The sequence below is a fragment of the Zosterops lateralis genome, assembly GCF_965231275.1.
Source record: "Zosterops lateralis genome assembly, chromosome: 12".
Classification (NCBI taxonomy): Eukaryota; Metazoa; Chordata; class Aves; order Passeriformes; family Zosteropidae; genus Zosterops; species Zosterops lateralis.
In genome coordinates, this window is record NC_139772.1 from 3,921,042 (window position 1) to 3,937,887 (window position 16,846).

At 41.0% G+C, this 16,846-nt stretch overlaps 1 protein-coding gene across 5 annotated transcripts in view; it reads right to left on the bottom strand.

The window, feature by feature from the left end:
* Positions 1-3,075: 3,075 nt before the first annotated feature.
* The window catches only part of CDH13 (cadherin 13), a gene marked incomplete at its 3' end in the record, with an annotated part of 461,247 nt that continues 447,476 nt past the window's right edge, over positions 3,076-16,846 (bottom strand). For all 5 annotated transcript variants that reach the window (XM_083870235.1, XM_083870236.1, XM_083870237.1 and 2 more), the window contains one exon: positions 3,076-3,416. In XM_083870235.1, the coding sequence (XP_083726361.1) occupies positions 3,409-3,416 (8 nt within the window). The remainder of the gene's footprint in view (positions 3,417-16,846) is intronic.

Genomic DNA, 16,846 nt, shown 5'->3' on the forward strand with positions numbered 1-16,846 from the left:
CCAGTGTTCCACCCTCACCTAATTTTCCTCCACACCCAGTAGGAAATTCAGCTCGTTTCCCCCTTTTTTTTTTTTTACTCTTCAGACCTACAGCTACTGAACAAAGTGGACATTAATAAATGCACACAGGCATATTGGAAAAGCACACACGAGGAGCACAGAGCAGGGTTCAATCAGCAAGCACACCAAAAATGAGACCTTTCTCCAGCTAATAAACCCCTCTCACTGATTGTTATTCCCAATTTTTGTTTCCACAGCACACAGCCTTTTCGAGTGAAATGAATTTTACAAATAAAAAGTTTTTTGTGCATGTTACAAAACGAGAATCAACAAGTTCACTGCCTTTGCAACTCCAGACAGCATTTATATATCTACAGACACAAACTGAAATAAATGTTGGTGGGACTGAAATAGCTGAGTAGGAATAAGGGGCATGTTTATAAAAACTTGGCTGAACGAATGTTAAACGTGACCAACTATTAGAAAATAATGCAACCAATTTTGTGAATTTGCTGCTTTTTCATCCCATTGGAGAAAAAAAGATAAATCATTGTTGCTCCTTTGTTTCAGGAAATGGACATTGGTGTTTTGAGCCAGAGGTGAGACCCTTTATTCAGGTAGGAAAACTCAGATTCTGCTGTGGTTCCTCACTCGTGTCACGCTATGAACGTGCCAGTCTGTGTTAAATGGGGAGAAACATTAACATGGCAGCTCCATCTTCTCCTTGGGTACCCTTGGGAAAGGCTGGGAGCCTTTAATGTGGGAGCAGAAATAAAGGGAAAATGGGAATGGAGGTTTGGATGCACCTCAGGTCAGAGCTTCAGCCACACTCTGATCTCTCTGCACACCAAAATTTTGCAGTGGATCCAAGAAGGAAGATTTATCCTTGAGCACAGGGTGGTAGGAAGAGTCTTCCTCTTGTTAGTGTAGCTCCAGGCAGAAGAGTTCTCTCTGTCTTCCTCATCTTGGCTGCCCTTGGAATGATTCACCAAAAGCTCTGGGAGCCTTGGTTTAAAGCAGGGAAGGGCAGATTATCCTAGCATTTAACAGAAATAACACCAAAGCTTTTCCAGAGGTGGGTGGAAAGAAGAAAAAAGCAAGTAGAAAAGAGTATTTGTGGGGGAGGGTAATATAACTTCTTTTATTCAAGATAGAGGTTTTGTAGCTCAAAGCACAGGGTGCAGAATATCTTTGGGTGCATTCATTGAACATACACGTTGGAACTCCAGAGGTGCCATACAGTAGTTAAATCGTTCCTTTTGGAAAAAAAATTTTGCTTGAAAATAATATATATATATATAATATTTTTTTTAATAAAAAAGACGTGATTGTTGATGGCAAAGCAGCAGCATGGGGTCAAAACAAGGCATGGGCAGGGAGAGAGGACGAGGAGAGTGCCCATGTTGATGTTTGGGGTCAGGCACTGCCCTGCTGGGGTGCCTGAAGCTGCCAAAGCCACTCCTGGTGTCACTGACCAGCTCCCACTGACCCTGAAGTGCCACTTTGGTGACACAAAGGCTCCTGCAGGGACCAGGGGGCAGATTTCACTTGGTCAGGACTGCAGGAGTTAAGCTGGAAGAGAAAAACTGGTCTGAAGGCAGCTCGTATCTTATCAAGAAATCTACAACGTTAGGAAAGCTCACAACACAAACTCATTTTTCCTCTGTCGCTGTTGTTATTACTCCTTTTGATTAAAAAAAAAAAAAAAAAAGAAGAAAGGAAAAAAAAAACCTGTTTCATATTTGGTACAATACAGGAAGTCGGAGAAAAAGCTATTGTACAGCAAATTTTAACCACCAACACACATTTAATATCTAGTGTAGCATTATGGGAAACTAAATATATGTCTGGACTTATTTTTAAACGTTTTCCAAAAACCTTTACTATTGAAACATATACATGGTGTGGAAGATATGCTCATAATCTCACTGTAGTAAGGATGCCATCGAGTATGACCCATAAAGTACTGTAAAAATGCTAACTAAAGAATGCAGCTGCAAAGTTCTATTGCATAAGGAAGCTTTCTTGTTTAAACTTTAAATAAGCAAGTTTATTAAAATATTCTAAGACACTTACCTTACCCTAGTTACTGGCAAGCTCTAATAAAAGCCACAGTCTGTCACTAGTATACTTTTTTTTTTTGTGTTAATTTTATAAAAATTTGGTGTGAGCTCTGATGGATCATTTACAGTTTATTAACAAGATGATCATCTTCATACAGTTAGAAGGAATTTTTTTTTTTTCTTTTTGACCTTACATGCTCACAGAATAAAAAAAGGATCCATATTCATAGAGAACAAACACCCTTTTTTTTTTTCCCATGTCTGCAAACAGGTGTGGTAAAGTTTACACACACAAAGAGAAATGCTCTTGTTACTCTTAACTGGAAACTGTGTGTACGTGTGTATGTATGTATATATATATACCCAAAAAGGATGGGGTTGGTGTGTTTGTGAGGGGATTTTTGGAGCAGGGCTGCTCCTGGCACAGAGGCTGAGACAGAGATCAGTGCTCTGGGCAAACACTGAGCCTGGTTGGACTCATGATAAAAACATTTTGCCCCCTGCCCCAGCCGCTGTTTCAGCCCTTGAGCCCCTCAAATCAGGCTGAGCTGAGCATGGGTCACTCCTGGCTGCTCCTCCCGCATCCTCATCTCCCTCTGGGGTTCAGGGAGAGCAGCTCAGGTCAGGAACAAGCCCTGGGGACTCGCATTTCTTGTTTGCTGGACCTGAGGTACGAGAAGGGCCGTGTGGCCACGGGCTGGCTCCTGCTGGCCACACTCTCAACAGCAAACACAGCAGGTTTAGCCAAGCTGGAACAGCTACAAATTCATCTGTGGCCGCGTTGTTCTGCTTCTTCCCTCCCTCCTCACGCTCCAGATGAACGTTTTATAAAAGCTAAACCTCGTGGTATAACTCTTCTCTCTATATAAATATATATATATACATACACTCATACATATACAAATACTTAACCCACAGACAAAATATTTTCTGAACAGTTGAATAGCAACAAGTCAACAGATAGAAAAAAAAATCGAGTCAATCTGGTTTGTTTCGTTGGTTTGTTGGTTTGTTGTTGTTGTTGGTTTTTTTTTTTTTTTTTTTTCTGCTCCCCCAAGGTCGGGTTTGGATGTCATGGTCTTTGAACATTCAGAGAAAATTTTGAGTAAACCTTGTGTCCTGCAGGAGGAATCCAGGGGCAGAGGGGTGGAGGCTGTCGAACACCAAGGTACAGTCGGACAGATTGAGCGAGATTGCAAAACTAAACTGGAGCAACCGAGGCCGAGGAGTGAAGAACAGTCATTGTAAACTGCAATCTTCAGATCTGACGGGTTTTTTTTCCTTTTTTTTCCTTCTTCTCGTTGCCGTGGCAACTCGGTAGGACAGCTTCGAATGGCAGGAATTCTTACAGACCTAAAGGAGGAGATGTGGGTGAGTATTGCTATGCAAATCACAGGATCTTTTAATTGGCTGGGTTTCATTTTTTCTCCCCAGTCAAATCTCTGGTTGAGCGCATGAACAGTAGTTAAATATCAATTTAATCAATTATCTGTGTCCCGAAGCAATTATTTGTGAATGCAAAAATCTCCAAGAGGAGACCCCAAAATGTCGTGTGGGGCAGTCAGAGATCTTTGTGGTGCAGTTCTGGAAGAACTGGTGTAAAGATAAATCTTGAGCCAGGATTCCCCTTGGAAGGTGGTGGGAGGATAAATCCTGAGCCAGGATTCCCCCAGGAATGTGGTGAGAGGATAAATCCTGAGCCAGGATTCTCCCAGGAATGTGGTGAGAAGATAAATTCTCATTCCCTTGGACACCTCCATCAGTTACATTTGTGCAGGAGGACAAGGAAGTGTCAGCCCTTCCCTGCACACCCTGACAAGCAAAGAGCAAACAAACAATATCTTTTGAAAAATAACTCCCTAACAGAGCCTTAGAGTTTGTGAATGTACCAGGGAATAAACGGCGTGGTGTGTCATGTTAATATTGCTACAGAAATACAAAACTTATATGTGGGGTTTTTATTAAATAAAGTGAATGTGGTGCTTGAATTCTATCTTAGAGGGATAATACCAAGGCAGTAAATAAATTCAGAAAGGAGAATTTAAGAGCAAATTTAACATTAGCTGTAGCTCACAGCCTACAAAACCAGGGGAAAGACATCAAAACTCACTCAGCCAATGTTTGTCTAATATTTATTGTATCTGTACTCTTTTTGTAACATTGCAATATTGATAGTTTTGTCACCACCACAGAAGTGTAATGGTCAATGTTAGATGCTGGTTTGGGTCCTTTAAAATTTTTTAATGATCTGTTTGCCTTTTAGGGCTAATCAAATTTAATATAATTATTGATAAGGCTGTTTTGTTTTATCTGTTTCTTTGTTGTTACCCTGTGAATTGATGCCAATATTGAATTCTGCAGTAATGCAGGCACCTGGATAGCAACACCTGATATCTGGTAAACAAAGGTAAATAAAGCAAATTAAGTGTGAGAAATCCATAGAGGTGCTGATGGATGGGGCTCACTGAAGTGAAAACTTTAACTGAGATTTCAAAACAGGACAAAATCTGGAATTGCTTGCCATATGGATTTGTAGCCTGCTGCTTAAAGAAAAGATCTGGCCACAAAAATCAGGATCCAGACTCACATATAGGAGATTTACAGCCATGACAGCTGAAGTCTGGATATATTTGGATTAGGGGTTCCAGCTAGAACTAAATTCTCATAAACAACCTGATCTCTTGGGTAATGAAAAGAAAGAATTTGAGACTCTGATCTCACAGAAAACCTGAAAAAATAGCATTTCCAGATCCCAATGAAGCTCAGTGTCATTTAAGGGCATTTGTTTAACCCTGGCTCAAAGGAGCTGACACTGGCTCTGGGATTGATGAAGCTGCTCTGCATCCTTAGGAGACCCTTGCAGGTTTTCCTGCTCAGGACAGGCACTTGCCCATGATGGATGAACAGCAGCTGAGGTTCTGTGCAATCCACAGGCTGAAACGTCGCCAGAGGAATCTGTCAGCACAAAGTTTATAAATACCCCACCAACTCCAGCAGGCAGTGAGCTGCTGCACCAACAGCCTGTAAATAAGGGGCAGGATTTGGTGATTGATGTGCACACCTGAAGAAAAGCTTGTATGTTTTACATTATATTGACAGATGTGATGAATGGTGCTGCCTTTCAGACACGTTGTCTTTCCTGAGTAAATGATGTACAAAAACTTGTTAGTTCAGCTTTAATTGTGATTTTTTTTCCTTTGCCATTTTTGTGTCTGTCGAAGGCCAGTTTGTGTCTCACAATAAACTCTTGCTCCTCCCTGTTATCCCACCTGCCTCTGCAAGCACCACCCCATTCCTTACTCCTTTCACCTCAAAGCTCTGCAATCCCTGCCGAGATTTTCTTTCATTGAAATTGCTTCTCAACTTCATCCGTTCTTGCCTTTGATCTATTTAATCACATGCCTGAAAATCTGATGTTCCCTTGGCTCCTGGGGATTGTCTCCTCCTATAATTTTACTGTGATTTCTCTAATCACTTTTCCAGCCTGTCCTTTGGTCTCGTTCCTCCAGTTCATTTTTTTTTAGGAAACCTTTTTTCCCCTCACTTTGGTTTCTTCCCCTTCTCAGTGACACCATCCATCCCTGCTCAGCAATCACATCGGGGCTGACAGTTCAGAGCTCTTACTCTCTTTTTCCCACTTTTCCATTTAGTCTAAAATGTCAGCCTCTAGCTCTGATAACTTCTGGATGTTTTCCTGACAGCTCCGCACAGCTACAGCTCTTAAATCTTCCCCCTAAAGCACTCCCTTCTTTGATTGCCCAGGACAGCACCATCATCCTGCCTCTTGTTCAAGCCTGAAAGCACAAACAAACCAGAGCAGGGGTTTGTCATGGAATCTCCTTGCTGGGTCTGTATATTTAGGTTGTGTCAATCCAGAGGATTGTCTCTCTCTCACATGCTGTCCCAAAGGGCTTTTTGCAGCCATTCAAACAGCTAAATCTCCTACTTGGCCTCTCACTCAGCAGCTTTGCAGCACCTTTTCTGAGCCCTTGACAAACTGAGCTGCTGTGTGCTCATCTCCTGTACAAAATGCTGTACAGAGCATTTTCCTGCTCTGCCACTTTGACAAAACCTCTTTAGCTGTGGCTCCTTCACTGCTTCTTTCCCCCTGGATTTTCCCCGTTCTTCCTCTCATCCACAGCCCATAGTGACAACTCCCCCTGAGGTGTTTTCAGAGAAACCTGGAGACCTTCCACAGAAACCTTCTCCCAACATCTCCTGACACTCCAGAAGGTGCCAAGACTACTCTGAGTTCAGCTAAGCCTTGACCAAGGTTGTGTTAAAAGAATTATTCCAAACAGTGCCTGTGTTTGAAATAATTCCTGCCTGGAAGCCATTCGTGGTGATTTTCCCTTTTGCATGGGTGGATTATTAAAGGAGTATTGAGTTTTTGCCTCTGGAAATCAGGTTCAACACTCAAAACTATGGTCAGTAAAGTTTCAGTAGACAAACATCTTTGGTAAGTAGAGAATATGCAAGATCAAATCTATCTTGGTTCTTTCTGTTGCGCATAGAATTGATTGGAAATTGCTTCTGTCCTAGAGAGCATCACTCTTTTAGTTTCTGTGGTTACTGACAGAGTGTCAGTTAAAAATTTCCTTTCTACAAAGAGTCTGATGAGGTCAAATAAAGTGTTAATTGGCCAAACATTCTGACCAGTAACTCCCTTAACACAAAATCTATGAAAATCAAGGAAACCAAAGTATTGCCTGGAAAATTCAACTCTGAATGTGAGGAAATCCACTGAAACCAACACAACTGGTCTGTTACAAACCCACTGGGGAACTCTGAGCCTCTGGTCCATATCTAAAATCTCTCTGTTCTCTAGTGGTCAATACAGTTTCCTGTATGGGAATTGTAGTTTTCTTGTTGGCCTTTCTTTTTCTTTATTTTCCCCATAAAGAAGGAACAAATGAAAATTCCAGAAATGCTCACACAGAGCCAAAATTTTAATCTACTCTAATCTAATCTAATCTAATCTGGTTAGAGCCCCAGCTCTAACCAGCTCACCTGGTGACTTTTCCACTCATTTTGATGGGGTTGCATTGTTTTTTGTTGTTGCTTTTTTTTTTTTTTTTTTTTTTTTTTTTAACCCATGTTTATGTATTTTATAGCACAGATGATTTAAATTTTACAGCTGGCAATAGCTCATAAAATATATTGGTATTTAAGGAATACTGTGAGCATAAAATGTGCAAATAACGTGTGCAGGGAGCACATTTGCTGATCAATGAGAACTATTTCTTTTAAGAACTTAATTCCCTGGTAAGCCTGTGCCTGGCAGGTTTAGATCTGCACACTAATGATAATTAGGCCTAGTAATTATTTTATTTTCTTTTTTATCAGCTCTGTCTCCATATCTGGCCACAGCACTCAAGAATTATTATGCATCATGTGTTGTTTCTGATGAGATTTGACAGAAATTACCTGCAAGGAGTGATTTGCTGCCCAAGGCACTCGAGCCACAGAGGTGGGGTGGGAATTTTTTTGCTCTTATTTTGTCCCTTCCACCTTTCCCTTTGGGCATCCAGGGATTCACAGCAGCATTAAGTGAGCACAGCCACAGGGAACTAATCTCTCTCATTTCAGTCTCTAATGTGATCCTCACCAATTTTATCCCACAGTTTCTCCTCTGCTCTTCTCCCTCTTTGATACTTGAGAGACACGTTCAGCCTCATTCCTTGTGAGATAACAGTGAGATAGCAGTGAAAAGGGCAGGGTTACTGCCATGTGGTTCTGAATTTTATTACATTTCTGGTCAATGGGCTTGGATAAGACACAGCACATTGTCACAGACTGTTGGCTGTTGGCATCAGGGGTTTGGCTTTGGGAGGGGAGGTTTGTTTCTGCTGGTCAAGAAAACTGACAAATGTTGTGAGAATTTGTCTGGATTTAATGTACTGATAGCATTATTAAAAATAATTATACTGTGGGGTTATAGGTCTAAGTACCCAGGGTCCCTTCTCAGGGTCAGGAGACTCATGACATAAAAATTAGATGGAATAAACTCCTCTTTCTACTCAAAGTCTACTGACTGTATTTGGAGTTGATGATGGTGGCCAGCTCCACAGGAAAGCCCTGAATTAGGGTTTCAAGAGCTGGTTTGGTTTGAAAAGGTGCAATCCACCCAACTCAGCCCAAGTGTTCCTAACATTGGCTCCTTCAATGATTACAGAGAGAGCTCCCTGCCTGTCTCACACTGAGATAACCCAAGGTTTACTCCTCGTGTTCGTCCACACGACAGAAGAAAATGGAAGGGCAAAAAAAATGCAGATAATTTAAGACAAAGATTTCATAATCTGCATTCCAGGGAAAAAGCACCTGGTAGGATGTCAGTGCATTCCCTGTGACTCAGGCTGCCAAAAGCTCATATTCCAACAGAACCCTTCAGCCAGCTAGCAGTGCTGTTTGCAGAACTTCTGATCTCAGAAAATGCTTTGGTATTTCTCAGCTTTCCCTGCTGCAGACAGAGCTTTCCCTGAACAGATTTCCATATCAGTGACTCTGTTTCCTGCTCGTTTTAAAGAAACAGGTCTAAATTGAGTAATTAAAAGCCCTTGAAAGATGTGCTCACCCTCTGTTACACAGACTCTGCCTCTACGTTGCAGTTAAAACCTCATAAAAATTAAAGGCATTTAAGTTTCCTGCTGACCCTCTGTACAGGAATGAGTTTTACCCAAAATGAATTCATCCTTTAATTCCCATTAAAATAAGAGAGTTAACACAGCTGGAGTTTGGAGTTCAGCTCATGCAAGCTCCATTTCTTTCAATTACCCTTTCATCAGAAATATTACATTAATCTGGTATAATTAAAAGTCTACATTACATCATGGACTTTATTGAAACCCCAGTAATGCTAAAGAGGTAACAAAAATGATAGAAGAGATCAGCTCTGTGTTTCTGATTAGGCAGCTAATCAACATCCAGGTACTTCTTTCCTGGATTTACCATCTAGGAAAGGTCATTAATTAGAGGCATAGTTATTAGAACTTTGAAAAATAGGGATTATTTTCATGTGCATCACTGGTTGATTTGTCATGGGTAGCTTTCAACTCCAGAAGTTTCACTGTGTTTGCACTATGGAAATAAATATGAATATAAATTATTATAAATGTTCCTCCCAAATCTCACTGAATTTGAAGGGCTATTCCCAGCCAGACACCCCGTGTTTTCATTCCTGCAATTAAGAAATTTGGGGTTAACATCAGCCAGAACAAACTGGGGATCTCACTGGACACAACACCTTGGGGAAAAGTTTGTAAAGACTCCCAAAGTAAATTAGTTCATCCTGAAAATTTGCAGCTTACGGCATCACACACAATTTGTTTCTCATTTATATGAGGAATGATTGGAGAGCTGTTAAGGATGGGAAAGACAGGGTGTGGGTTGGGGCTGAGTGTGTGAAATGAGAGTTCCATAATTGCACTCAGAGCCTCGGTGGGCTCCCAAAAATCAGGGTCAGGGTTTCACTTCAGGAGCTGAAACTCTGCCACATTCACTGAAACCAGCCCAGACTGGCAGGGCAGAGGGGGAATGTGCCAACCCCAACTCACCAGCCTGAGGTCATTTCACCTGGGTGACACCAGCAGGGGATATTTCCCAGAGTGGCTATCACACTGCTGATTTATTATAATTATATTTACTATAACCATTTATCATTACAATTTATTATGTTTATTATTAAAAGCCTGCAGTGGCAGGTCCAAAGCAGGGCTGGTGGGAGCCAAAGTGCTCTCCTGCCCCTGCAAGGGCACTGCTGAATCCTCATCTGTGCCTCCTCTCTTCCCTGTCAGACACACACACACTCCCCATGTAATGAGCTGTTCCTAAGAAGTGCAGAAAAGAAATATTTGCTGAAAGAAAAGTTGCTCAGATGAAGTAAAATTCCAGCAGTTCTTGATCAGAAAGTCAAAGCCTTGTCTACCTAGCCCAGTGCTCCTCTAGGTTTATCAAATAAACCACCTCCTAACATAATTCCTGTTCTCCAGGGATATGAAGAATCTCACTGGGAGAGGGGGAGTTCCAGGGTAGAACAGCCAAGATGTACTCCACTATTATTTTTTAAAATTGATGTGAATTTCAGTTGGATACTTCATTTCTCAGCTCTGTCAAAGCTAAACAATTGCAGAGGTGGCTGCCTGCAGCCTGCACAGGATATTTCCCCATGCTCTAATCTGATAAATTGAATGGAATGGCTGAAAATATTCAACAAGTGAAAGAAATAAGTGCAGTTTTGAAACAGCAGCATTGCACAAGTCTGCTGATTTTTTTTTTTTTCATAGGGATGCTGAAAATGAAATGCATCAGCTGTAGCAGGGAGCCAACCTTTTATAGGACTGGGAGCTGCTCAGGCAGTCAGATCTCATCTCCCACAGCAGCACAGCACAGGTTACCATCACTTTTAAATAAGCAGAACATGAACAATCCAGACACATTCAGATCTGCAGGTACAGACTAAACCCAGCTTGAAATCCTAAATTAATCATCTGAAGAAATTCTTGTTGAGCAAGAATAAAAACCAGAGTGAAGTATTATGCTTGGAAGTCACAGAAAAAGGCAAAACCAAACAAGAGAATCGCCAGGTTTGGCTGTGTTGGTATCAACCTGCTTGTCCTGGGTTGCAGCGTAAGATGTACACAAAGTATTTATTCTCTCACCATCTCCGTGAGCTGTTGGAACCAGGTGGGGCAGTGTTTTCCCAGGCCCCTCCTTTGGGCTCTTCTGCTCATGGCCCATCAATGCCTTGCCCAGGACTCACAGGGAACTCCCTCCAGGAGCTCTCTCTGTTTAATGGGCCATCAAGGAGCCACTGCACGACTCCTCATCCCATTGGGAGATGCTCCCAATGCCCAGGGGGAGGAGCCAAGCATTCCCACCTGGAGAGAATCTGGGATTTGGGACAGGACAAGCAGCCCTGAGCCACTGGATTCCCAGAGGAGCAGAGCTCCCAGACCTTTCTGTGGGATCACTGCTTCAGGAAGAGCCCCTCACCTGGACTGCTCCCACCACCCTGCTCAGGTTGTGTTCTGACTCTGTCAGTGCTCCTTTGTGTTATTGCATTGATTTTATTTTATTTTTACGTTTTTACCTTTCTTCTTCTTAAATTGTATTTCTGACTTGGAGCCTCTCACTTGTTTTGCTTTCAAACTACAACACTGCTCATTCCAAATTTTTTGAAGAATTGCTCCTAAACGTGGCACTTACCTAAGTACCAACCAATGACCTATCCCAATTATTTATATGGAAAAAGTGAGGCTTTGAGATGTAGCCTGAAAAACCCCAAACATTAATGGCCCTTTTGAAGGGCTTTGTAGATATCCACTGGTTTTACAGAAGCAAAGGCAACACCATCAAACCTTTAGGCACCACAAATCTCCTCCTAATCTTTAATATCCTGCCCAAATCTGAATAGGAAGCTCTTTACATTGAGTTATTTGGATGTCACAGAGTGGGAAAATATCCAAGGAGAGATATGGTGGAATGAAACAAACACCCCACAGTGTATAGTGGCCATTAATGGTAGAAAAAAAAAAATACTTCAACTGGTCATGTATTCAGTGCTAGTTTTTAATCATAGGCCACTCCAGAGCAATCCTGATGATAACTATCTGAAATTCGATATTTATGTGGCTTTGAGAAGTCGTTCAGAGAAGAAACACAAAATATTATACATCAACAATTACTGCGAAGCCCTGTTGAGAAAATGAAAACATAAAAGCGTTCACTTGAATTCACAAGGCTAAATGGGCCATCAAAGCAATCTCTTTAAATGTCCATTTCATGCCTCCAGAATGACCACCAGCAATAATATTGCAGCTCTTAGGGAGGGAGCTGTTCCCTTCTGCATTCCAAACTCACACATCTCCTGAACTGCCCTGTTTGTTCACCTCTGCACTTCTGGGACGTGTTTGGACGGTTTCAAATGTGTGTAAAAAAATGCCATTTCCCACCTAACTGGCTCAATAAAATGTGATGTTATTAAAGAGGTTTAAATATGCTGATGTGCAATTTGGGGGCATTTCTATTTGTCTTGCCTGGTGTACAAACATCCTGTCCTCAATTATGGACACTCATATGGATTTCTGGGCCATTCCAAGCCCCATTAACTTTAGGTGGGTTCCCAAACTGCACAATATGTTGCAGGACTGGCAAAAAAAAAAAAAAAAAAAAAAAAAAAAACACCTGCAGAGAAATCAGAGTGGACAGAGCTCTGTGTTAAAAGTGAGATTCAAATCAAGGCTGGCTCGAATTGAAGCAACCCCTTAACCCCCAAAGCATGATCAACCAAAATCTCTAAGGACACCAATAAAAATGGTGGTTTTCTCACACAGGCATTTGAGAAAGGATCTATTTCAGCGATATTTAGCTGCAAGAATGATAATATTCATGTGGACTGAAGCATCAGTAAAAAAGGCAATGAGTGATAGTGGATATTGCTGCTGTTATTGCATTTAGGAGGTGAAAATTCACATCACTGGAAGTCACTGAATATCAGAAATCTCCAATTCCTTGGAGAGCAAAATTTAGGTCATATTTTAGGTACCAACACAGTTCTGCACAAGAATGCAACTCAAATTAGAGCAGTGCAAAAAAGAAACCAATTCAAAACACCCCAATAAAGCAGCTTTCAGAGCAAAACTCTCCAATTTTGATAGTTTTTGCAATTCTGGCAAAAATAGGGATATCTCGCTTCTGAGAAATGGCAAAATGTATCTTGCAGACTTCCTTAGTCTTTTTAATTAAACTGATCACATTTATTAAACTTATTTTTAAATAAACTGCTCCGAAAAGTAGGGAATTGCTGTAGAAGATTAAAATGTGGTAAGAGATCCCAAAAAGTAGAAAAACCTCAAGCAACAAAATAAAGAAATAAACAAGAACTATTGATTTTAGCAAATTCACCTATTGGGAACCCTTCCTCTGATAGTTCCTCTTCGGATTTGTATGGAACAGGGATGAATTTGGTTTTTTGCTTAGGAAAACTCAAAAATTCTACTGTAAAAACAGAATTGTTGAGCTCTGGAGTAAAAAAAAATACGCAACTTGACTGTTTAAAACTAAACCAAGCAACTCAAAGACAGAAAAGTGGGAATGTGACCTTAAAGGTCTGTTCCATCTGAAACCTGCTCGGATTTGTCTTGTTCTGGTGCCTTTCAGGAACGAATTGTTTCACTTCTCAGCCGTTTGATGTTCCTGCACGAATAACACGGGGGTAAACAAGAGATACAGGGGCTGCTGTTGCTTTGACAAATGAGTTGGGTGAGAGATAACACTGCAGGATTAACTCTGCCTGTCCAGCTCCATGGAAATTCAAATCCACCAATTAAATATTATTCGATTTTGGGTTTTTTTTGTTTTGTTTGGGTTGGTGGCAGTGGTTTATCCATTTATTTATTTATTTATTTATTTTAATTTTGTTTTGTTTTGTTTTTTGGTTTTTCTTTTTATTGGGTTGTGGTGTTTATATATATATATATATATTTTTAGTGGTTTTAAAAAAAATACATAATTTTCAAGGGAAAAAATAAACCCCAACACAATAAACTACCTGTATTTTCTCTATTGGTCCTGTAGCTGCATTCCTCAAATCAGAAAAAATACCCCACCAATATAGTGAGGCACAGGCAGCACTAAATAGGAAAAGTTTGTGGAAATTACTGGGAAATTAAATTCAGGGGTATCTCTGAGGCGTCTTTGCAATTGCAGCACAGACATCTGTGCAAGTCTCTGTTTTTCAAACACACCTGAGGCCTTTCACTGTGACTTTAACAAATTAATTGCAGTGTAGAGACCTCCAGCTTATTTAATTTCTTTAAGGCAGCATTTCCCTCCTCGTCGGGCACTTTCTCACTTTCTGTTCAGAATAATGGAACATTTTACTTATTTCAGCTCAAGTCAACTTAGAGCTTTGTAGTCCATTGGCCAGGTGAACAAAAAAAGCTTCTTATCCATGGCTGATAGTCAAAAAAAGGTAAAAATTGGGTTTTTTCAACCTGAAGTATTCAAATCCCAGTCTTTTTATAGCAAGGAAATTTAAGTAAAATATGCAACTGTTGTGACATGACTATTGTGCCTTTGGTTGCTCTTTTATTCCCTTCATTCCACACGTTTGAATCTAACGTGGTCTTTTATGTTGGTGGAATATAAAAGAAGATATGAAATGCAATTACCATTCTATGATTATGCAATTAAGTGAAATAGTTATTATAAAATCAAAAGCCCAGAATTCAAATACCCCTTTAAATACTAATAATAATATAAATAATTTGTAATAGATCTAAAGCTAATTTCTGCCAGCCAGAGCGGCTCTTTCTCAGTCTCCCATTGGGCCTGGGGGAGATTTTGCTGCTGACTTCGTCATGGCAATATGCACAAATTTGTTTTTTGCTTGTTTTGCTTTGCCTCTATCTCCATCCCTCATCCTTGTGGGATGTTGTAGCTGCTCTCTCACTAAAAAACATCGAGGAGCCTTCCAGAGGGAACCTGTTTATAATTCTGGTGGTGTTTTGGCGTCCCTTTCTTACATGAATTCTGAGCAGAGCTGGTTTAGCTGTGTCACTCTGAAACACGAGGTGGCTGAGGCAGTGCAGCCCTCAGGGGCATCGTGGGCAATCTCAGACCAGCACCAGACATGCCCCTGACAGATTTTCCCTTTCCCCCACTCGCTCTCTTCCTCAAGGAACTGATTGCTGTAGTTCCCCTCCCTGACCAAAACCCAGGTTTTTTTTGTTTTTGGGGTTTTTTTTTCCTCAATCTGAACGACTAAATTCTGAATTATATTTGAACATTTGGTCCTGTCTTGTCTCCAGTAATGGCAATGAAAAGCTGACAGAGTCAAAATGCCACCAACATGAAGTCTCATCTTAAACATGGGGTCTGCTGTAATGACAACTGACAATATTCTTTCCAATATTCTTTCCAATATTTGTCATCATTACCTGTTGTAACTTTGGAAGCTCCTCTGCCTGTCCACTCTCCATCATCCCAGCCTGACCGCAGTAAATCCCAGTGGTAATTTGGTTAAATGCAAAATACACAAAGATGCTCCTTTTTCCAATCAACTTTGTGTTCATCATCTTTTAATTCCACCTCATCGTTTTGTTGTGCAAACCTGACCATATATTTTGGTATCTTATATTTCCTATTTCTGGCTGTCAGGAACTCCTAAATTTTTCGTGTTCCAACTCTATCTCCCTTCCCAGGGGCCTCTGGGCAGCTCTGCAGTCTGTATCCCATTATCCCTCAGTGCAGTGAGCACAGTAGGGTATCTCCAGAACGGGAGGAACTGCTGGGTTTTGCATCCATTTCAGTTTTAATCAGGCTCCTCACTTGTGTGCTCAGACACTTCAGAAATCTGCCACATCTGACTTCTTTCACGATTTACGAAGGAGGCACATATTCTAAGTATAGATAATAATTGCCCCATTTAAATGATAATACCAAGATGTTTTCTATATGAAAGATATTCATGCAGGGCTCTTTTACCACGAGCAGCTCTTTCACAGGGCTATCTATCCTCACACCAGATGTCAAATACAAAAAGAAATACTTTGGCATGAGTAACAAAGTTCATTTGACTGAAGGATTTACCTCCCAGGAACAAGAGCCTCATAAAACACAAACACTGGGAGCAGAGTGAGCCACGTAAGGGCTTTTGCTAAAATTAAACCCATAACTTGCTACCAGAAATGGGACGTTTCATCTGCTCAATAAGCACTAAAGTTCTCTTCGTTTTTATGGCATCATAATCTTTGATTACTCTGATAAATATTTGGTCTATACAAAACATTGCAATGGAGCTAATCACAGTTATAAAAAATCTGTGTGTGGGAATGAATTGGGAACGGGATGATAACAGCACATTTCAGGAGTTCAAACACAGAACCACATTATTTTAACTGGCTCCCAGTCTTATTCTCTTCTGTCTCCCTGCAGTCCTTCCCACCTGAGGGAAATGCTCAGGGGAGTTGTGATTGCTGGATTGGTTGGGTAACAGTTCCAGTGATGCCTCAAGTTTTGTCTTTTGTGTATTTCAGATTCTGTGTTGCCCAGGGGTCAGCTCTGAGCTCACAGTCAGTGTCACTCAGCTCTGCACACAGCAGGGACACAAAACAAACCCTTTTCCTGCTGCACACCAAGGACAATGGTCACAAGTTTTCAGGCCCAAAAGCACAAACAAGGGTGGCTGAAGAGAGAGAACAAGAAGGATGGGACCTCACAACCTGAAGCTGGAATTGGACAATTAAACCCCAATATGGAAATGGACCAAAACTTTTCAAAGTGTGAGACCTTGTGACTGTTTGTACATTTTGTGACCATTTTGGGTCCACCTTGGGTGTAGCCCTGGTCAGGCTCTTGTCCTGTCCAAGGTGGATCCTAAAGGCCTTTCAATAAATATCTACTTTGTTCTCCAGCCCTGTCCAGTCTCTGTTCCAGCTCAGCCTTCTCAAGGCATCCAGAGATGGAATGACAGCCAGGGAATACCCTTGGGATGCCCTTGGGGTGTACTCCACATACAGCTGAGCTGGACAAGAAGATCAACTCAAAAAGTGCTTTCCAATACTTAAAACTTTATAATTCAACCTAAGGAAAATGATCAAACTTCTTGGTGGGGGCTGTAAAGAACCAACACGAAAATAACTTTCCAAAGCAAAAAGCTTTTCTCTACCTCGTTGTATTCTGAGCAGATGCATTAATGTAAATAAAGTTCAAATGCAAATCCCATCAGATAAGAAAGTAATTCCAGTGGTGAAAGTCACGCCTAGTGTAGCAGCAGCAACATT